This window comes from Eleginops maclovinus, chromosome 13, assembly GCF_036324505.1.
Source record: "Eleginops maclovinus isolate JMC-PN-2008 ecotype Puerto Natales chromosome 13, JC_Emac_rtc_rv5, whole genome shotgun sequence".
Classification (NCBI taxonomy): domain Eukaryota; kingdom Metazoa; phylum Chordata; class Actinopteri; order Perciformes; family Eleginopidae; genus Eleginops; species Eleginops maclovinus.
The window spans coordinates 6,081,835-6,104,654 of record NC_086361.1 but is presented as its reverse complement, the minus strand read 5'-3'; the positions used below and the strand labels follow the sequence as shown (position 1 = coordinate 6,104,654).

At 43.9% G+C, this 22,820-nt stretch overlaps 2 protein-coding genes across 2 annotated transcripts in view; both read right to left on the bottom strand.

The window, feature by feature from the left end:
* Positions 1 to 22,820, bottom strand: part of macf1a (microtubule actin crosslinking factor 1a) — a 211,262-nt gene that overhangs the window by 43,119 nt on the left and 145,323 nt on the right. Inside the window, 8 exon segments of the mRNA XM_063899408.1 lie at positions 16,279 to 16,461; positions 16,941 to 17,258; positions 18,805 to 19,011; positions 19,489 to 19,677; positions 19,813 to 20,411; positions 21,133 to 21,409; positions 21,488 to 21,715; positions 22,183 to 22,382. Of these exon segments, the coding sequence (XP_063755478.1) occupies positions 16,279 to 16,461; positions 16,941 to 17,258; positions 18,805 to 19,011; positions 19,489 to 19,677; positions 19,813 to 20,411; positions 21,133 to 21,409; positions 21,488 to 21,715; positions 22,183 to 22,382 (2,201 nt within the window).
* Positions 2,428 to 6,274, bottom strand: LOC134875023 (uncharacterized). The gene has a single exon (XM_063899409.1). The coding sequence runs from the start codon at positions 4,475 to 4,477 to the stop codon at positions 2,726 to 2,728; it is 1,752 nt and encodes a 583-aa protein (XP_063755479.1). The 5' UTR covers positions 4,478 to 6,274; the 3' UTR covers positions 2,428 to 2,725.

Sequence of the window (22,820 nt, the reverse complement as noted above, 5' to 3'; positions counted from 1 at the left end):
CCAAGACAGCGACCTTTCACACAAATTGTTTAAACAACATGAAAAACTTTGGCCTGTGCTACTTCAGGCACATGCACAGCTGGGATACGCCCAGCAGCCATGACTTTGTATGGACACACACTCCATCTCTATATGCAGACAGCGCACTGTAAACACAACAATAGCGTGCCCTTGAGATAAATGTTGTAAACTCTGCAATTGAGATCAGCATTATATGTGGCCTGCATGCACTCACTGCTCTTTTAGCTTCACACAAATAAACACGTGATTAATCTCAGATATGTGCATGCACTGTAGATTAGCCCTGACCCCCACCCAAACACACACCATTTGCGCACACACAGAGCGACCCTGAGGGTAGTTTCCCATAAGAAGCAAAACCCCCAACTAAGCATCATATTGCAATCATTTAAAGCCCCACTTCTGAAACACAACTAGCTAATTATGGCGTCTGCATAACTTCAACCCCCTCCCACATACATTTTCCATGCTATGTCTACATCTGTTGCACTCAACGCTCGGATACCTGACCCAATTCTTTTTCCATGCTATGGCTCTGTGTCTCCACATCCAACGCATTCATTGCTAAAAAAAGACTGTTTTACTCCTCTTGTTAGGCTGAATAGACCAATGAACCAGGGTTTCTGTGGTTAGAGTTATTCATCTTCTCTACTTGCCACTGTTTTTATGGACCCTGCATGCTGGTGTTAGAAATGTTTCAAATCATTCTGGAATTGTGCTTCTACCAAGGGCTGAATATATAAATGCTTAGTAAACCACTTCCCAGATGCAATGTTTTTCTTTTACGTCTTTTCCCAAATGATATGACTGCACTATGTAAATCATGGTTTACTTCAGTTCACTTAGTTGTGCACTGTGGAATGAATCCATCAACCCAACCTATATGAAGTACAGTAAAAAGAAAAATATATTATCTTGAAATATTAGACAAAAGAAATTAGAGCATACCTCTGCTTCTATGTCAGTGTCAGTGTTGGAACTTGGTAATAAAGTTGTTGATTCATACTCTGCTTCAGAGCCCCTTTCTGACTCTAAGACGGGGTCTGCATGACAAGGTGATGACCCAGCATTGGCCTCGGCCTCCTGAGGCCTACAGACCTGTGTCTGGCTTGTCTCTGGCTGTGTAAATAGGTTCTGAAGCATGCCTGGCTCAAGCTGGTCCCAGGCCTGGTCCGTAGACATGAGTGGAGGAAAATCCAAAACTGACCCGTCTGACTCCCAGTCACTGTCTCCGGTCATAGAGCCAAGGACAAACTCAACTCCATCCATCCCAGACGTGGTCCCTTCAGAGTATGAGTCCAAGTCCATCTCCTGAGTATCTTCACAGGCTGAGCAGGCATCTGAGGGGCCAGGCTGGGGCCGTTCAGGTGCTGCCATGTAAACAAAGCTGTCAGGGGAAAGCAAGGCCCCCTCCTCCTCTGGGTCCAGGCAGCAGGGATGTTTGGGGACAGGACTTGGGGGAATGGAGTCCACGAGAGGTGATGGGGGACATTCATTGAGGAACTGGGGAGGCGCAGATACAGCCAGGTAAACAAAACTATCTGATATCACAAAGGCCTCTGAGTCTTTAGTGTCCAAACCAGCACCATTAGGATTTGATTTACACGGGGACTGAGGTAAAGAGGAACCGGGTTCAGGGTCCGTATTTTGAAGGAGAGGAGTAGACTCTAATTTTGGGGTGCTAGCTGTCACCTCTTTTGAAGTTTCCATATCTGAGCTTTCAAATGTGTGAAGTCCTGGGAATACTTCTGTGATGACAACAACAGTCTCCGTAGCAAAGCATGTCCCATCTTTGTCACAAGTTATTTCCAAAGCAGGGTTTCTAATCTCTGAGGGGATTGGCTCTTCTTGACAGGAAGTTTGAACGTCAACATCCTGTGTACATTCACTGTCGATTTCTTTTTCAACTGTGTGAAGAGGCTCAGGGGAGTGATCCATGAGAACTCCCTCGCTACTGTCCAAACTTGGCTCAGATTGGTCATACACATCCCACTCTGTTCCTAACTCCTCTCCCTCTTCCTCTTTCAATTCCTCCGTATCCTGCTCTATCTCATCCTCCACCTGCCCTGCCTCATCACAGTAAGGGTTCAGAGGACTACAAGATGGAGAGGAGGCTCTCTCCACACAATCCTTGTCATCATGATCCGATGACGCCCCGCTATCTGGGTCCGTCTCAGTCCGTGCAGGCCTCCCCTGTTCACAGTCGGCCTGAGTAATGTCACTAATTCCAGTTCTGTCTGGTTGGGACATGTGGACCCCGCTGGAGTCTGACTCCAGTGGTTGACAAGTTGCAGAGTCGGTGTGGTAACTCATCTCTTCTTCCTCTATGTCAGCGTCATCCTCATTAAAGTCAACATCACACTCTTCGTCAATGAAACTATGTTCCCTTTCACAGTCTTGTGCTCGCACTAAGTCAAAGTTTGTCATCTGTTCTATTGGCTCAGATTGAGCCAAATCGGAGTACTTTGTAATACTCTCTGCGCCTAGCTCAGCATTATCAGGCTCTAAAGAGTTAACTTCATCTAGAGGAAGAGTTCCTTTATAATCAACATAGGTAGTGTTAGCTTCTTCCTGTATTCCCTCTTCCTCTAAACAAGGAAGAGTGTAGGGATCAAGAGGCTCAGGGTCTACACTCATCTCAACTCCCTCCTCACCTTCATCCACTAGACATTGCCTCTCCAGCTCTAGGAAGAGGTCATCTGACTCAGCCCCTGAACTGGGGCAAGGTGAGGCACTGGGGGACTCCGGGGCCTCCAAACCCTGTGGGGGGAGTTAATACAGGCCAATGTCCAGAAGAGCCAGTTAAATCCCATCCCTCTGTCTCCAGTGTTTCCCTCACCCAAGTCTGGTCAATTATCTCCCTGTTCTCTAATTTAAGAACTGCCTCCCACTCTCTTTCCTCTCTCTGAGCTCTTTCCTCCTCTGCTTTATCCATTTCTCTATTCCACGCCTCCTCCTCCTCAAATATTGTGCTGCACTCTTCATGGTCCTCGTCTTCAAGCTCCTCAAGAATCCTACGCTCGTCCTCCTCAAATTTAAGCTCAGAGGCTGTGCGTTCGAGCTCACTGCCCTCAGCACCCCAGCCGAGAAGATCCTCCTCACCTCCCTCATGACTGATACAGGGGGAGAGAGGCAGACCTCCATACACTAACCCCTCCTCCTCCATCAGGAATGGTGATGGAGGGTCTAATAGATAAAGTGACTCGTCATCTGTGTTGATATCATCCCCCAATAGTGGAGGCAAAGGGGGGAGTACAGGGAAGTTGTGTCTCAGGCCGACCTGAGTTCTTTTCCCTGATGTTAAACTGCGGGGCCAGGTACGAGCCTTAGTAGGGGGGCAAAATATTGGTTTTGGGGGGATCAAAGGGGCATTGTCCCCCTGGTCCTGGTCCAAAAGAGGAGAGTCCCTTTCTGAATCGGAGGTCTTAACTGACTCTAAAGGCTCCTCTGGGATCTGCCTAAATCCAGATTTAGAAGAGCTACTCGTCCTTTTGTATTCCTCCCTTCTTCTCTCTACCTGTCTTGTGATATTGGGGCTTTGCTGTGGTGTATTTCCAGAAACCTGGGGTGCCTGATTTTGGCTAACGGCAGGTAATTGGTCTTTGGAAGGCGACGGTACCGCGTGAGTCTTTTTGTGTTGCTTCTGCAGCAAAGGATGAACCTGCTTTTGCCTGCTGAGAGGATGCTGCATGAGAGGAGGCACAGGGCTTGCTGTGGGTGTAAAAGAAGGCGAGGAGGAGAACGGAGGAGTGTGTGGAGCAGATGATAAAGGGGAGGGTGTGTAAGGAGGTAAGGAAGGAGTTAAGGAGGTGGGGGTTGATGGAGGGAGATGAGTAGGAATGGGCTGCAGAGGAGAGAGAGGAATCCCTGCCACAGAAAGACGCTTTTCTGCTCCCTCAACAGACGAGAACTCCAATCTCTCAGCAAACTCTGGATAACTTGCAGGCATAAAGGCTTTCCAAGAGCGGCGGTTGGGATTGTCCCTTTTATCCCCACCTTGATGCCGCCTCTTGGCGACTGCAGGCACCCCGCCAGAACCACAAGATGACGGAGCAATGGGCAAACCTGAACCTACAATGCCAACTGGTGGTGACATTATCTGAGGATCACCAGTTAACTTTAAGGCATCAAAGATGACTCTCTCATCAAGTCTCTTCACTCCACTAGCATGATCTGCATTCCTAGAAACAAAAACATTACCCAAATCAGCTCCGATAGTGCCATTACTAGATAGTGTACTTCCCTCTCCCCTCCCCTCCCCACCAGAGCCTAGAGTACTCCTGGAAGGTTGACACAGTTTGGTCCCTTGGTCAATCTGTTCATTGATACGCATTGTATCATAAATGGACCGCTGTGGGACGTAGCAATCTTCTATGTATGCCTCATCCTCATCACTTTTTCCCAGGCAGCGAGGGTTCTGCCTCAGGCAGTCCGGACGGCTCAGAGGTTTCCCCATTCTGTCCTTTTCACTCCTGCTAGGCTGCCACAGCAACCCTATAGTTAAAGGTGCAGGTGGCACTCCACAGGTGAAAATTAAATTAAACAATCTTCACAATAAAGGGATAGAAAAAGTAAATCCTTCAAAAGTCCTTTGTCCAATAATCCACAAAATCACAGCATTTGGCCGCATTTAACAAATCCTTCAGGTTTCACATTCTGGTTATTATTCCAAATGTTATCATCCACAGTTGAATTCCACCGGTGTGTTGCCTTCTCCCTTATGTCACTTCAACAGCTGTGCATTTCCTTGGTCTTTCTAAGATGCTGTGTGGCATCAGCGAGGGAGTGGGAGAGACAGCCCTCCCCCTCGGAACCATATTAATCACCAGCCCTGTTTATTTGAAAGGCCGTTAGGAATGAGGGAGAGGTGGAAGGATGAAGGGAAAGAGACAGTCATCTTCTTCCTCTCTGTGTAGTACAAAGTCCAAGGTCAGGTAACGACCATGCAGATAACACCCTTTCGTTTTTCTGTGAGAAACACTGAGCACAGGTCTCGCCTCCATATTCATGTAGAGCAACTCATTCCTTGACCCCCTTTTCACTCTCACTAAGCTTCTGTCTTCTTCCTCTCCAGTCTCCTCTCCTCTCTGTGGCACAACAGGAAAAGGCAGAGAGGGCTTGGACAACTTCAACAGTCTCCGTGAGAGGCAGGCAGGGAAGTGTAAAAGTCTCCTTTTAAGGTGAGAAAACCCACTCTCAGTTATATAAAAGAAAAGCTGCGTGGGGTGCAATGAACAGGAAAGTACTCCATGGATTTCACTTTTGTCTTCCTTTGTTAAAAAAAATTGGAATATGAAATCCAGTAAATCAAAAATCAAGAAATACAGAAATTGTCTCTACTTCAGAGCTTGAGAAAAACCCAGTATAATATGAGAATAGAAATCCCTTTACCAAGTCACTGCCACTTTGTGGTTGCTGTGAGTGTTCAAGCAGCCTCTCTTTTTCTGTCCTTTATATCCATCACAAAGAACCGGTACTTGTGCCTGCAGGGCAAAACCCTAATTTCCCCTAAAACATCTCATCACCATCATAACAGTTATCATCAGTGAAAGAAAATCCACTCCATAATCCTCATAACAGGGTGGCATATGAAGAAAATGTTGAATCCAGAACAAAGAGAGTAAGCAGCCCGCTTTAGCGTAGAGAAATCCCTGTCAGTGTTTCAATTATTTTCTTTTATCTTGCTTTCTTCCTCGGATCATCCACAGCTCCAGGGGAGAGGTACAGTAGATCGAAAGCAGGCAGCAGCTTGGAGGGGGTGAGGCTGGAGTGAATGAGGGCATCTGGGGGTAGATAAGAGAAGGGGGGGCTTGGATCCTGGACCAGCCAGGCAAGCAGGCAGGCGTGCAGGGTAGAGCAGTGAGTCGTGGGACTGTATCCAGAGGGCAAAGACCCAGACAGCCCTCACAGCTCCAGTCCAAGCTTTCAGTCAGCGTCTTCCCCCTCTTCCCGGCAGACAATCCCAGGACACACTCCCTTCCCTTTCTCTGCCGTCTTCCTTCTCCCGGCTCCGTGGTGAGAATGAGACAAAGTGCCACGCATTCCCAGTTCCTCTTTTCCTTTCCTCCTCTCTCCCAGACTCTCTTTCTCTCGCTCCCAGCCTCTGTTCTCAGGCCGCTACACAGCTGAAATGGTTTGCAGCTGCTAAAAAAATCTCCCTCTTTTCCTCTCACTCTCGCTCTCTGGCTGCTCCCCCCTCGTCTACTCTCTCTCTTACTCACTCACATGTCCCTACTCTCTCCCTGCTCTCTCTCTCTCTCTGCTGTTTGTGTTTGAATTCAGCTCCGTTTGTTCTGTTTCCTGCACTGGTATTAAAACACAGGAAGTGCTCCAATCATGCTGGTTTCCTCTCTCCCCCAACGAAAAAAAATAGAAAAAACACAGACAGAGAAAGAGAGAGAGAGAGGGTGAGAGGCGGAGGGGAGTTAAGTAGTGATAGGGAGGTAGGCAGAGTGCTAAGAGGGGGCGTGGAGCCAGGAAGAAAGAGAGTTGTGCAGAGGACGATTTTTATTTGTTTCCAAAGAAAAACAGCCGATTATTTCAAGCTGAGCAACTAGAAAAGCAAATACAGTAGATAAAAAGATACAATGTTTTGAGGTGATTTTATATTCTGTAGTATAACCCAGATGAGGGTTTCTTCCAGGCAGCATATAATACACTAGTGTCCTGGTCAGATTTAGGGAGGGGGGCTAGGGTTGTGAGACATTCATCACAGGTTGGTAATCCACTCTTAATTCTCCGGGGCGCAAATGCCTTCCCCCCTTTTGGAGCACAAAACAGTGTCCTCTGAGAGTGAAATGATACAGAAACAGTGAAAAAATAAAGAAAGGAGGGAGGAATGGAGTAAGGGAGAGAGGGGGCGGGACTGCTAGCCGACGGGAGAGAAAGAAGCTTATCAGTAATGACTCCCCCTCAGCAATTGTCCAGGCAGACAAGGAAGTGAGTCCAGCCTGTTTTTATTCACTCCATTGTTTCCTCTTTTGTCAAGTTGAGCCACAGTCCCTCGAAGTGGAGTCGGTAGAAAAAAGAAGCTGCGGCTGTGAAAAATAAACATGGAAAAGATGTACACACACACACACACACACACACACACACACACACACACACACACACACACACACACACACACACACACACACACACACACACACACACACACACACACACACACACACACACACACACACACACACACACACAAGTCTGTGATATTCACAGACTCCACTTGTGCATTCCCGTCTGCGCCTTCACAGAAACCCAATCCGGCTTGGGAGTGTGTGTGAGTTTGTGTGTGTGTGTGTGTGTCAGAGGGACAGACCGAGGGGCCAGGAGGAAAAGGGGCCGTGCACAGAAAAGTAGTAGAGGAGGGGAAGGGGGGGTGCTGTCTGCTTCTTCAGGATGCCACACAAAACCTCTGAACACAGTTAGTCAGAAGGGGGATACCAGCTGAAATGGCAACCAGCAGCCACAAAGTAGAGGCTTCAATCACTTTGTTTTTCTCTTGTTATCCAAAGTTACAAACTTCTCAGAGCCAGATGTAGTGTTCCTCCTCCTACTTCTTCTTTTCTTTTCTGCACTCCTTTTTCAGTGTTTGTTTAAAGCAGTCTGGCAGAGCTCAGCTGAACTGAACCGTCACACGCCTGCTTTCTTTCTTTCTTGCTCATTCCTTTGCTTCAAAACTCATTTCCAACACTGCCTTTCTCAACTGTTGCACAGAGCAGCCCGTGGCCTGCATGTCAAATATGCTAAATACTCCACTCTTTCTTTTTTAACTGCCCGCCCTCCCTCCCTTCATCCCTCCACCCGCCCCCTCTCTGTCAGTTGCGCTGCAGCTGTCATTGCCGCGTCCAAGGCAAACGTCTTCATAGAAACAAAAGGGGTTTGTCACCGGTTTTGCTGCACACACCCACGCAAGCATGCAGAGCCTGCAAACTCTCGCGTGACCCACAATCCCCCCCCCCCCCCTCTGCACAGACCACAACAAGATTTAAATTTCAAGCATTCTCTGATGTTGGCCAGATACCAGAAGGAAGGATGAGTTGGATGAGAATAAGTATTCAGTTAAACAGGCATAAAGGAGGAGTTGCTTTACAGATTAAAGTCATTAAATTAGCTCTCCCCCTTTCTTACTCAGCCTCATTGACCCCGGCCAGAGTCTAAGCCTTCACCCATTTAAGATCTAACTTGATTAGTCAATTCCTCCGCAGATTTACCCTCGCTGGCTGTAATTTTCATTCATTCCTCAGTGGTCACGGCTGGTTTAGGAGTCACAAAACAGACGGAAAGAGGAGGAGGGAATGTGTTGAGAGAGGGCCAGAGGATTAAGCTTTTTTTAATTTTCCCTTGAGGGTCATACCGTGGTGTAAAACTTGCTAACTGCCATGCTGGTGTGTTGCACCAGCATGGCAGTGGGCGTCCACTAAATGACTCGTTCTTCACACGTAACGCTGTTGTTGTTGTGCCTAAAGTTAAAAGGTTCACACCTAGGCCTCTGTCTGTGTCGAGAGGCTGGAAACCCCTTAGTGTGGCTAAGTGACATAAACACAAACACAGGTGGAGGGCATAAAGGACCTGTTATTGACTTTTCTGGGTTGTTTATTTGCACCTGTCAACCGGAAAATGTACTTTTTCCCTGTCTCTCTCCAATCTACAATCCATCTCTTGAAAACACAGATATTTAATGCCACTACCTCCTCAACGTCCTGTTTTTTTATATCTCGTTCCACTCCCCCCCATGGTAACCTGGCAGCAGGTTAAATAAAGCTGCCATCTTGATTTACTGTGCGATAACTCTCTCCTAAATCCACCCCCCTTTCTCTCCAACTCTCAGCGGTAGTTTTATATTAACTAGCAGAGCATTTCACCTGCCTGCCTGCCTGCGTGCGTGCGTGCGTGCGTGCGTGCGTGTAAGCATTTGCTGTTCAGGCGGAGACACAGACACAAAGAGAACCTGGACCCCAAAGTGCGCTTGCACACAAAAACAGTCATACAAAGACACTGGTTCATGCTCACACACACATCTCTAAGCAAATAAGGTATGCATCCCTACTGTGGTTCCCAATAACTTTATTAAACACGCCTGTCAATCATCTCTACACACACACTCTTTTACGAAAATAAAAACGTCCCACTTTCCCACTTTCAGTGCGTATGTGTTAAATCAGCTGGCAGACTATGTTAACGATGGAAGTCTGTCCATGTGCGATTAATGCAGGAAGGACTTTCCACATTATAAACACTTCGGAGGTCAACTCTCTGCGGCGCTTCACACCATTTGGGGAGGTTTTGTGTGGTAAAAATAGGCTTATCCTCTCTTCTTTCACCCAGTGTCCTGCCTTTTCTTTCTTTCTTTCTTTCTTTCTTACACACACACACACACACACACACACACACACACACACACCCCCCCCCTCTTCTCTTCGTCTTCGAGCCTGTTTTACCTCCCACACATCCACACACCCACCTGGTTCTCCTCAATAACAACATTTTGCATCACATTTACAGAACAAATCAGCTTTTCTGTGTTTGCTTAGTCGAATGGCACTTATTTACATTCCTTATAATATAATTTATGTGATGTCACTATATCCCACAAGGTGATCAACTCTGATATGGGCAATTATCACAATTAAAAAACAAACGGTAAACTCGAAAATATCTTAAGGAAAACATAAATTATATGACTTGTTTTTCCCATAACAGACTTTTGCTTAGCATTCTTTCAAGTAAGGGAATATACTAAATATATTTGGACATTTTTTTTGGTCAACTCAGGAGATTATATTGGATTTTATTGAACTGAGAGTAGGAAAGAGGAAAAGATGGAGAGTGAGAGGCCGAGTTGTGGCATGCCTTCCTAATTCAGAACAGCTGAAACAATGCAGTATGTCCTCACAACAAAAAATCTCCTCACAGAATGAGTTGTTTCTCAATGCTTGGTCCCCACAAGTACAGCAACACAAACAGCATTGCAGACAAATTTAGATCCTACAATTTCAAGTCATAACAATCCCTCACTTTTATTCAATTGGTCTCTTACAAACAAACAAATAGGAGGAGATGTGTGGGCTGGCAGGTTACAGGAAAGTTTTTTCTGTGAATTCAGTTTATGAGATTAGAGAAATTATGTAAGTGTGATCCAATCAGCCCCTTAGAGACAAAAATCGAACACACACATATGGACAAACTGAGAGTGGCTGACACACTAACTGAAATGAACAGGAAGACAGAAAGTATTCCAGGAAAACAGAGCCGCAGTCCAGATGACGAATGATTGGATAATCTGAGCAGTCATGGGGGGTTACTAGGTTCTGACACACTGAACTCTACTGACTGTACATTTCAGTGTGAATTAGGCAAGCTAATATGGCTGCTTACTGCGGAAAACATGTCAATTTGTTATTTAAACTCTTTGGCATGGTCTGAATGAGCAGGGTAGAAACTTGTACTTTACTTACTGCAACTATTTATTTGAAGATGATTATTTTCGGCATTTTTGCCATTATTTGACAAGCTAGACAGAGACTGAAAATGTGGAGAGTGAGGAAGGCTTTACACGCAAACCAAAAGTCCAGAGGCTGGAATTGAACTCAGGATTGTTGTGGTTATGCGGAATGCGCTGTAACCACTGTTGTATAAAGGAACTCCAACCGTGTTTATTTTTCATCAATTGTTTCATATACTTTCAAGCAGTTGGGTTTATCATGTGGTTTTGAGGATTTACATGGATGTATGTATACAGTTTATCCAGAATGATAAATTGAGAGCATATTTTTGGAAGGGAAGCAGAAGGCTGTAATTTCACTCATCAAACCAAAACAGCTGAAACACTGATGGGCTTTCAACAACATAAAATGTGCATGAGATAATCAACATATTTTCTCTGTATTTTTTGTATTCTTTTTATAGCTTATTATGCAGTTTTACACCGAGATTTAAGATGAGACTAATGATTAGGATATCCAGACAGAGAGGTTGTTTTTAACATTAACTACGGCTCTCTAACATGTAACGCTTAACATTTCAGTGGTTTGCTTTAACACAGGGTATATTTCCTTTTTTAATCTATTTTTGACTGTTAATTACTAAAATGTAAAGTTCTAGGTGAAAATTAGGAGATGTTCCAGCATCACAGCGTGGATTCTAACACACCCAGTGAGCTGCTGGCCCAGGGTGGCTCCACGTCTACTACTGTCATTAAATAGTTGCTGACACAGTCGGTGCGGGGAAGGGCAGTGAGTCACGAGTATACAGATTCTACAAGGAGTGAAGAGACTACAGCATGATGAGGTGGAGAGGAGAGACAAAAGAGAGATAATACCATACAGAGGAGGAGTTTGAAGGTATGAAGGAGCTGGAGGGGGTGAGGACAGGGGAGGCCTGCAGCCATGATTTAGGGACAGGGGTTATAACAAACACGTGTGCACTAAGGCACACAAAGACACACTCTGGCCTCCTGTTCTGCTGTCGCTGGGACTAACCAGCCCTTCCCCGGAATGTCCATCTGCAGCTTTGGGCTTAGAGCCTCTGAAACGCCCCTCTGATAAAACACCAGTGTGTGTTCGTTTGTTTTGCATTACTTGTGGGTACCAATTATTGTAGAACAACTCACGCTGTGAGGACTTTGTTGGATTTTAGGACCTTTTCTATGTTTGTGTGTGTGTGTGTGTGTGTGTGTGTGTGTGTGTGTGTGTGTGTGTGTGTGTGTGTGTGTGTGTGTGTGTGTGTGTTCTCATCCCACCCAGAGACCAGAGATGTCAGCTGCTTAGGAATGGAGTGAGCCAGGGGCATGCAGGGGGATGTTGATGCCGCACCCTAATGTGTGTGTGTGTATTTGTGTGTGAGGTGGGGTGAGGAGACAGCTGAGATTCTAGATTGCACCCAGAAAAAGACTGGAATTAGAAGCATCCTCTGACAAACACACACACACACACACACACACACACACACACACACACACACACACACACACACACACACACACACACACACACACACACACACACACACACACACACACACACACACACACACACACACACACACACACACACACACACACACACACACACACACACACACTATCCCATAGAGTGACTCTAAATACAAACACAGATTCCACAGTAGCACATAGGTGTACTGTATTCATTGTCATAGAAATATTGTGCTATCTCCAAACAGCAGATAGTCAGTAGCATTCTATATAAGAAGAAAATTGAGATTTTGTTGGCTTACGTATCACCTTCATCTGCAAAATGCGACACACTGCATTAGGGGATTGTTAACAGAGTGTACATGAGATGGACTCAACCTCAGTCAGTGCATTGTGGGTGTCTCAAGGGGAGTGTACAAGGTTCAGACTCGTTGGACACACGCTTAAAATAGACATTAAACAAATCACATTTCATAGTAAACAGGAACTGATTTTTCTATCTTACACACAACTCAATAAATCGCTCTACAGAGTCCACATGACGGATTGCATTCTACTTTATAATGACTGTGAAACTAAGCATATTTTTATGATTAAGCCACCTTTCTTTCTTTTATCAAGCATTATTAAAGTAAACATTTTTTAAACAGGTGTTAATAAAACCGCCTAATTTAGTTTTGGTATGAATACTGATAAAATAATATTTTTGCAAAATACTTGAAGGCATAAAAAGATACCTTTTTTTAAATTAAAGGATCATTTGATCTCCCTAACAGTATATCAAATAGTTAGACTCATACAAAATTGTATTCAAAGAATAAGTATAGACAAATTATTTCAAGCCAGCATTTAATTCTAGAATTGTGTTATAAGCTAGTGCTAATTTCTGTAAGGAATGCTAATAAAGGCGAAGTAGACCGTTGCAGTCTGCTCCTTCACTCTCTCATTGAAACAGTATTTCTCTGTGAGATCACCATTGGAAAGTTCAACAATAATCTGACGACATCACCTCCCACTCCCATGACCCCTCTTCCCATAGCTACCCTCCACCCATTACCACACACACAAAAGCACACGCTCTCCTGAGCCCCCTCAGCCTTTTTAAGCATCGGCATGACATCACCCCTCTGGATTGGAAATGGGGTCTGGTGGGGGAGGGCAGAGGGGTGGCCTGCTCTGTTTGGGAGCCAGACAGACATGTTTAGGTTTGAAATGAGCTGAGCCGGATCAGTTACAGAGAGAAACAGAGGGGGTAGAAAGTATAAGGAGAAAAGAAATAAAGCAGTAGACTAAAGAGGTATTTTTTTGCATCTATCCCTCACTCCGGGAGGCTTAAATATAGAAAAGGCACGTTAGAGTCCAGAGAGGGTCAGAAAGAGGACACTGTACTCTCTATCCCATTATTTCCTTATCTTTTTCCATGCCTCTGTATGCCTGCCTCGTGATCCTGCTCTGCATGACCACAATATGTCCCTTGTATCATCCTTTGGTTGTCCTCCTATAAATACCCGTTTGCCCCCAGATAGAGTGGAAAGACCATTTCTCCAAACACCCAGTATGCCACCAGTCTGTCAATAAAATGATTAACATCTATTTTATATCATTATAATTGGACTTAGTAAAGCCTGGAATAGTCAAGTACTATAACTTTTCTTTTCTTTTCTTATATAAAATAGGCAAATCACTGCACACACAAGACAACATATTACACACGTTTGTGTTCTTCAATATTTAGTTTCAATATTTATCGATTATTGTTCTATGTTGGTCTTTAAAATGTCAGAAAATAGGAAGAAATATTCATCTAATTTTCTCAAAAGCAGAAGTCTGTAAATGTCTATTTCTGTCAGTCCAAACCAAGAAGATATTTACTTTTATATAATATAAAAAAGGTAAAAGCAGGAAATCTTATACATTTCTGCATTAAAAATGTGTTTAAAGGGGTCATTTTATTTTTCATTCTACTATTCGCTTAGTGAAGTTCATTTTGTATCCATAAGAAATATTATAAATAAAATAACTAGAAGCTGAATTCACAAGTATAAAATCTTAAACATAAGGTAATTTGACGAGTTCTGAGCAAACATCAGCTGTCTTTTAAAATCCTGTAAAGGTGTGGACTGAAATATTTTATAAAACAGATTTACAGTGCACCTGTAAGCCTGCACGGCGAAATGATTCATTAAAGTCGACGACGACATGTAACACCTTCATGCTCTTTGTCTGATCTGGCTCTCATTTGCAGCCTATTTAGCTTTTAACATCTCTCTCTCTCTCTCTCTCTCTCTCTCTCTCTCTCTCTCTCTCTCTCTCTCTCTCTCTCTCTCTCTCTCTCTCTCTCTCTCTCTCTCTCTCTCTCTCTCTCTCTCTCTCTCTCTCTCTCTCTCTCTCTCTCTCTCTCTCTCTCCTCATCCGTTTCTTAACACCTCTTTATCTCCTCTGTTTGTTCTCTGCCACACATTTACTCAGCATGCTCTCATTAACTAGACTGGCGGCGAGGGGGGAGGAGGAAGAGAGACACAGAAACCGAGAGAAGGATTGAAGAGGTCATTACTAAAAGAGAAAGAGATGTTTTATTAAATACCCAAATAATCTAATTAAAAGAAGATAAAGGAGAGAGAATGAATGATAAAGCAGGAATATGTATGAAAAGAACCATGAAAAAAAAATGTTGATCCGCCTTCACATTTTAACAGCAGTGGAGTCTATAACTCTCCGGAGAACGAGCAGGAGTCATACTACAGTTTCCAAACGCATGAAAATGATTTGTGCTCAAAACACTACAATCATTAAGAAAACACACACCCACATACACACACACCCCTCTGCTGGGATTTGATGCATACTTCCCTTGAGCCCTTACACACTTAAATACTTTCTAAAGTGGACAGGATATGACATCATGGCAAGAAAATGTGCTGTTTAATGACAGAAGCGAGACCGAAAGAGAAGTCTGCAGCCGTAAAGAGAGCAGTGGAGGAGTAATAAAACACCAGGCACATTCCTGAGGTGAGCCACGGAGCTAAGGAAACAATAAACTACTACTGGATGTATTTATTCTTCTTAACTTTTTAGCATAGTAGCTATTAATGTGTTTTTCCCCCCAACTTTCTTCTTAAAAAGAGATAACTCTATAACCTGTAGTGAAAACAATTAACAAGAGTTTTGCTAATTATATGAAATCATTTATTTTCAAGATGGGATGGATTTACAGTTTTTTTCCCTATGTAAACAAAAATGTTTAGGGCTATGTTTTAGAACTCATTTGAAGATGTAACACTCGGCTCAGGGAAATTGTGATTGTTTACTTTTCTTTTCAAATGTAAACAAATGTACTGCGAAAATAATTGTTAGTTTTTATACCTACATTACTTTGTCAGACCCTCATATCTTGAAACCTTTTTTAATTTTTATACCCCTAACACTTTTGCTTAATTTTAATGCAAACATCTGCACATTTCTAATACAGGATTATTATTTTTGTTAAAATGATACTATTATTTTGTCAGAAAAATATTTTGATAATCAAGGAATCAAGTAATGTTTCATTCCAGAAGTTGTAAAAAGGAGCTTTCAGCCTCTAAAATAAGGAGAATGTATTTTGTTTTTTTAACTGTTTGCAGTTGGCAGAATTATCAAAGCAAAATAATGGTATTGTTTAGAGAACCACATGCGGTGATTTGATTTGCGAGGTTATTAATCTGATTTACTGTACTTTACAAAGCATTAGAGGGCTGGTGACGATATATCATAAAGTATGTATAAGAAAGAGAGAAAGCAGAGGGGGATGTTTGCTGGAGTGTGGGAAATGTAAAGAGAAACTCTGATCATATGGAGAAAAAAGCTGCGTGGTTCAGCAGCGTGTCACAGAGATGTGTGACTCAAATTCACCATCTAACTTCTGACAAACCACGGGAGTGCTTAACACACTTACACACACTAACAAACATCATTACCTCATGGTCTCCAGAGGACTTAACAAGAGGAAAGCATGGGTACAGACCTCCTCAGAGGCTCCACAGAGATTAAATGTCCTCATTCATAAGGCACACACAGAGCTGTGTCCTAAACCTGAGCTCATGTTCCGCTGAAGGTTTCCTGTTTATCCGTGCAAATGAGTTTCAGTGGTATGATCGGAAAGGAAGAGACTGAACACAACCTTTTCACCCAGAATTCAGTTGGAACATCTCATGTTTTCACCTACACAATGAAGCTGATAATATGACAGATAAACATGTCCTCATACACACTGACATACACTTCACCCACATATCCATACATGCTTCATCCGCGTAGACAACCAGCAGGAAGTAGTCCCCCCCTACCTTGAACTCCTGCAGCTGCTGTTTGAGCATCTCCACCTCCGTGCCGACCATGCCCTGTGAGCTCAGGCCATTTTCAGCCCTTCCCAGCATGCCTTGCAGCTCGGCCACCTGCCTGTAGAATTCCCGAACCTTCTCGGCAGCGTCTTCGATCTGATCCAACCGGCCTTGGCCACGCTCGCTTAGCTGGAGGATGAGGAGCAAAAAAAATATTGAGTGTGACGGAATTAAAGTCAAACTTTGACATCATATTAAAAAATTCGACACGGCATATTATTGGATACTTTGTGTTGCGAAAAATAATTGAATCCACTTAATGCTGATTTTTCTCTGCTGAGAAATGTAGAAAAAAAATAAATGTAGATTTCTGTTGTATTATATTTCCCGTCATTTCTTTTGTTATTAGCTTTGACATTTATTTACTTACTTTTTCATTTATTTTTATTTAATGTATTTAGTCAGTATTACATGTATTTATACATATATATTTCTTTTCTTTTCCCCATTTGCATTTCTCCCACTATATATGTTTATATTTACTTTCTACTTTCTTTATGCATTTCTTTTACATTTCTTTTTAAATTTCTTTATGCAATTTCGTCCATCTGCTGCTGCCTCAGATCTTCAGCTTCATCGTTATTATCATCATCCTCATCTCCCCTCACCTTGCCGGCCTGGCGGCTCAGAGCCTCCGTCTCCCTCCTGAGAGCCAGGAGGTCGGGAGAGGAGCCTTCCCGTCGCAGCATGGAGGTGCAATCTGTCGTGTGGCCCTCGAGCTCTGCCCTCAGGTCGCCCAGGCGGGACAGGTAGCCCTTCAGGGCGTCGGCCTGAGAGGCCAGGGAGTCTGCGTCACGTCCGACGGGTCCGAGGGAGTCCAGCTCGTCATCAAGGTCGGCAATGCGAGAGAAGACGTCACGCACGTGAGACTGGACCTCGCCCACGCCCTGCAGCCGTGACTCCAGGGAGCAGCAGCACTGCTCGATCTGATGGAGGAAAAGAAGGAGAGATGTTACATAGGAGACAGTAGGTGTTAGGAGGAATCCAGTCAAAACTTGTATTTCATCATCAAGTCGCAATTAAAATGACTAAATTAAGTGCATGCCTTACTGCTGAAAGGAAAAGAAAGATAGAAAAACAAGAAGGTGGTGGCGAGGTGAAGTTTCATCATTATTGCTGTATATAGGCAGAGAACGCTTCAAAACAAGCTACCACATGTGGTGTCGTTCATTTATTATTCAGGGCATTTTTTTGGAGTGCAATCTTGCTACAACACCTTTGCATTAGGAATAATGTAAGTAAAAGTTGTTTTATCTGCATCTTTTTTGTAACTGCAGTGCATTTCTCCTAGGGGAAATGTTGAAGAGTGTTAGCACCTGTCGGCCCCGTACAAAAGTTACAACTAAACAAACCTTTACTACAAATAGAGGACGTTGATGTGAACCCCTAATAAAACCCAGGAGCATGTGTGGTTATATTTTACTAGGTACTATGTACGAGCACAATAAAGTGTGACCAATCCAGAAATTATGTAACATAACAGCATGTAAAAATAAATGTTGTCTGGGTGCTCCGAAAGTAGCAGCATCATCTGAGTAATCTGATCTGCAGCAACTTTTATCTCAATAACAATGACTTCAGATCAATAATATAAAGAGAAGTAAGACATCTGAATAACAGAGGACTGCTGCTGTGGTATTATAAACAGTATAACGTTCCTGTGTTCCTAAACTCTACCCCTACATGGAAGCTTGAATGCATAAAATAAGTAATAAGCAATAGCGTGCTGCCTTCTCCAGGCTCCTGTTTACATTTCACACTGATAAAGTGCTAAATGTCCGCAGGGACCATATATGATTACTGTGGGTCAAATAGTCAAACTATTCTGACAGCTCTGGTTGTTCTGCTCTCTCTCAGCGCAGTGACACTGAGCAAAAACACACATACATCGGCACATTTACGCAGGGACCCTAGCTACACATAGTTATCCTCTTTTCCACTTATAACGGCTTCATCACTTTTATGATTCCACTTACAGCTCTTATGTTCTGCACACATCTACCTGCAGACTGTGCAATGTTCTAATATATGGCTCAAGAATATTTTGGACATGCACCAGCTTTTTGTTGGTAATCCCAATCAGGTTCAGGAGGAAAAAAGGCTTAGTAAACTGTAAAGAGCAAACAGTATGAAACACAAACACAGCTCCCCAGAATCTCATCAGTGCACTGTAAACTGTCGGAAATGATACTGTCCATCCATAAACTCAAAAAATATGCCTGGAAAATGCGTAATCTATTTATTTAGTCTTAGTTATCGTCTACGTTTTAGTGGACAGCACTGTATATTTATATAATGAGTGTGAGTGTTCAGAAGTTGGTGTTGTATATATATTTTTTTTAGTCATAGCTTTCATTAAGAGAGAAATGTTGGGGAATGTTTGTTGTGCAATTATCACTGTCTAAAACTGGAGCATTTACATCAAACAAAACCAATCATATTTTCTTTTCTTTGCCTGGCTCTGCTCCTCACCTTGTTTGTGATGTCTTCATACTCCTTCTCCGTGTCCCTGGCCCGCTCCTGGAGCCTCTTTGCGCCCTCGGTGCTGCCCCTCGGTGTCTGCGGGGCGTCCTGCACCAGTCCCTGGGCCAGGTCCCTGAGGTACACCACCTGAGACTTCAGGGAGCGGAGACCCTCCTGCTGACTCCTCAGACGCTCCAGGCTCTTAGCACTGCACGCCTGTGGGGGGGGGGGGGAGAAAGAAACACAGAGTGCCAAAGCTTTTAATTATGTCTTCATAAAAACCTCTCATTTTATATTTGGAAACTTTTTACAAATAAACAGTGCACAGTCACTGCTACCCTACATATGTCAACATCACATACAACAATAAAAAAAAGATTAAAAGAGATTAAATAAAAGAACTAATAGTAGTCTAAATAAATGCTATAACGTCAAAATAAGTAAATGAAAGTCACAAAAATTAAACTTAAATAGATACAACACATTTATTTAAAATTGAAATTAAGTAAATATTGAATTCTTATATGTACAGTATATGACATTTAGGGTAACCGGTCATCAATAGCAGTATCATTTTTTCCGTCCCATAGTTAGGGTTGGAGAGGCGTCTTTAACTGTTTACCCTTTGGTCTACAGAAAAAGAGACTTTTTAAAGAAGAATTTAAGCAACATGAAGGCAGTTGTTGTTTTTACCTGTGGACCCAGAGCCTCCTGGACTTCAATTTGGTGCTTGGCAGCCTCCAGCCTCCTCTCTGCGGCCTGCCTGCCATCCTCAAACTCCTTCAGGCGTCCAGCCAGCTCCTCCAGCTGGGAAGAGCGCTGATGGAGCCTCTCCCCCAGTCCATCCACCCTGCGGTTCAGCTGGGCCTTCTCATCTCTTACCTGCACAACAGGAGTTAATCAGTTTAGCAATGACGTTTAAAGCCCAAACTAAGCTAACATATACCCAAATACCCCAAGCTTAATAATACTTGGAAAAACACACTTGAGAGTAGAACCCAACATAGAAGTACGTACCTCTTCGTCCCCGATGCAGCACTGCTCCAGCAGCTGATCTGCTGCTGTGTTGAAGGCCTCGAGGAGGGGTTGCCGTCTTTCTATGTCCAGTGATAGACCTCGTCCTTTCTGCAGGGCTTCATCCAGCGCTGCAGGGTCCAGTGACGGCTGGATCTCGGCATCTTTCCCCTCACACTCCGCTAACCACGGTGCTAGCTCGGCCTTGTGCTGCTGGTAGGTTTCTGCTTTGCTAAGTGTCGCTTTCAGTCGGCTCTCTCGATCCGCGATCTTCTGGTTCAGCCCCTCCCAGTCCTGTTTCAAGGAGGCCAGGCGAGATTGCAGGGCCGAGCATTCCTCTCCGCCAGCGGGGAGAGTGGCGAGCAGCGACGCTCCCTGTGCTTGTAGCAGCTCGTAGGAGCCTCGCTGACTGGCGATCCCGCGCTGTAGGTCGTCAGTTTGAGCCAGCAGGGAGCGGATGGCCTGCGGCTGACAGGGCAAAGAGTCGGGGGAAGATGCTCTGGGATCAGACTGCTTGTCGAGCCACGAGCGCAACTCCTCAAACATCTGCTGGAACTGCTGCGTGGACGACAGAGCGGCCTGGAGCTGAGACAGGCCGTCAGCTAGAGGAAAGAAAAACACAGGGATTTACAAACATAAACACTGAGAAGCTCTTTCAAACTAAAATAAAGAGTTTTTGCTGTATTTATTTTTGGTGGATTTGTCAGTTTCATTGTAATCAAAACACTATTCCTATTACAGCTCAAGAGGGATTCAGTTTGGAAGAGAATATGGTTTAACCACAACAACTTTTCATCATAGTAGATCATTATCTCTGTAGAGAGAATCAATATCTGCATACAAGTCAAGCATAAACATACCAGAACACTTACAGAGAGCTGGGTCTGGAATTCAGAGAAAGGTATGTACTTAGTACATGGATTAGTGATTCCAAAGTTCTATCAAAAATTAATTATTTGGTTCTCTGAGGAGTGTAACTCAGTTTTTGTATTTCTTAAATACAGTGAGAAATTCCGAGTATCGTAAGACTTATTTATCTAGGTTGGATTTAGTTTTTTTCAGTACTCACTAATGTGTGATTCATGTCCATATATGTATTTATTTCAGTTTACAATATACAATATGAGACTTAAACATTTTGTAATCCCACTTAAAAAAAAATGTTTTGATCCCTGGTCCTGCCCATCCAGAAGGAATTAGGGAGGTGAGGTGAAAGAGACTTGAACTAAGGTCTCTATTTTTGTGGCGATAAACTTGTAAAATGGACCATTGTGTCAAATTAAACCCACTAGAGCACATATCAACCACATGAAGTCCACCAACCTGCGCGCTCCTCTAAACTCTTGAGCGGCGTGCTAACACTCTGCAAGCGTTTGTTCAGCTCCTCCTTCAGGTACGGCTCGGCCACGATGTTGCTCAGCTCGCTGCAGAGCCGCTCGGCCTCGCCCAGCTCGCTGCGCCGTCTCTCCAGCTCAGAGCGGATCTCTCCGGTCTCCTGCAGGCGGCGCTTCAGCGCCTCGGGCTGAGCGCTCAGCGAAGCCTGACCATCCAACCTCTCACCCAGAGCAGAAACACTGGAGGAGAGCTCTCTGAGGAGGGCCTGGGCGGGGGAGAAGGGGGGGTAAGGAAATGATGGCGTCATGGAATCATACTGAACAACAATTCTGACTTAATTTACCTGATAGCGCTCGCTGGTTCCTTGTGCCTGGTCGATGTGGTTTGACCTCTGGGACAGTCGGTTCGTAAGCTCCTCCCACTGCTGGGTGATGGATCCCAGCTCAGAACGCACCTCCGCCAGGTCCTTGGGGTCCTGAGCAGAGTCCCCAGTCTGGGAGAGGATTCCCTCAGCAGACTGGGTCAGCTGCTCAAACTGTGGCCGTCTGGTGTCAAACTCACGCAGCATGAACTGGAAGAAAGGAGAGGATGGAGCTCATTATGCACTGATGTCATCAAGAAATAATTCATGTCATGAAAAAGAAACATAATTTTAAATAAATAAAAAAAACACAAGAAGAATTTAACGCGATCATAAATGAAGAATTTAAAATATATTTTTTACATCAAAATTTGACTTTGAAGTTTTACTTTTTTTATATAATGCTAATAGAATATCCAAACCTAATTTATTTCTACAAGTATGTCTTAAGAAATATGTCAAATTAAATGCCAAAATAAATTCTATGTGATAAGGAGTATACAGTATGTTGTATTAACAGTGGATGAAACAACGATTACATAGTACATGTTGTTTTTATTATTTATTTGTTTTTCCATGATAACCACATTTTTCTGTGCGTACAATTCAATTGATTGTATCTCTTGGTATTATCCAATGGATACAATCAATGATGGAGTCTGTCTTCCATCACTAACCTGTGCTTGCTGCTTCTGTGTGTTCAGCATGTTGGGGTCGATGCTCAGGGGCCCCAGCACGCTCATCATCAGCTCCTTCTCCCTTAGCCAGGGGCCCAGCTGACTGGCAGCTGAGGCGAAGCTGCCCAGCCTATCAGCACACGTCTCCAGCTCCGTCTGCCTCTCTGCTGCCGTCTGATTGGCCGTCTGCCAGCGCGAGTCTGGGACAATAACCAATCGAGAGTGGGTTATGCAAAATATTGCTGCACGTGTTTGTTTTTTGTTTTTTTGGGGGGGGGGGCAAAGAAAATAATCAAGGGTTATAGGAAATAATATCAATAATGGTGATCCAAGGTGAATCTATGTGTCAAATGTTTCCACCTTTTGTCCCTCCTAATTCTCCTTTCCTTCTCCCACTCTGACTCATTTTCTGGGCATCAATCAGTGTGTGTGTGTGTGTGTGTGTGTGTGTGTGTATTCAGTCCAAATGGCTCTGAAAAGGCATTATAGAATCTAAAAAGGCCCCCTTCTTGGATTTCACCTTAAGTATTTCCGTCTTCGTTACCTCACAGTAGGCTGGTAAAAATATCAGATATGTGAGACAAAAAATATCTTTGAAAAGAACACTTCCCACTCTGTCCCTGGAGTATATCGATTCC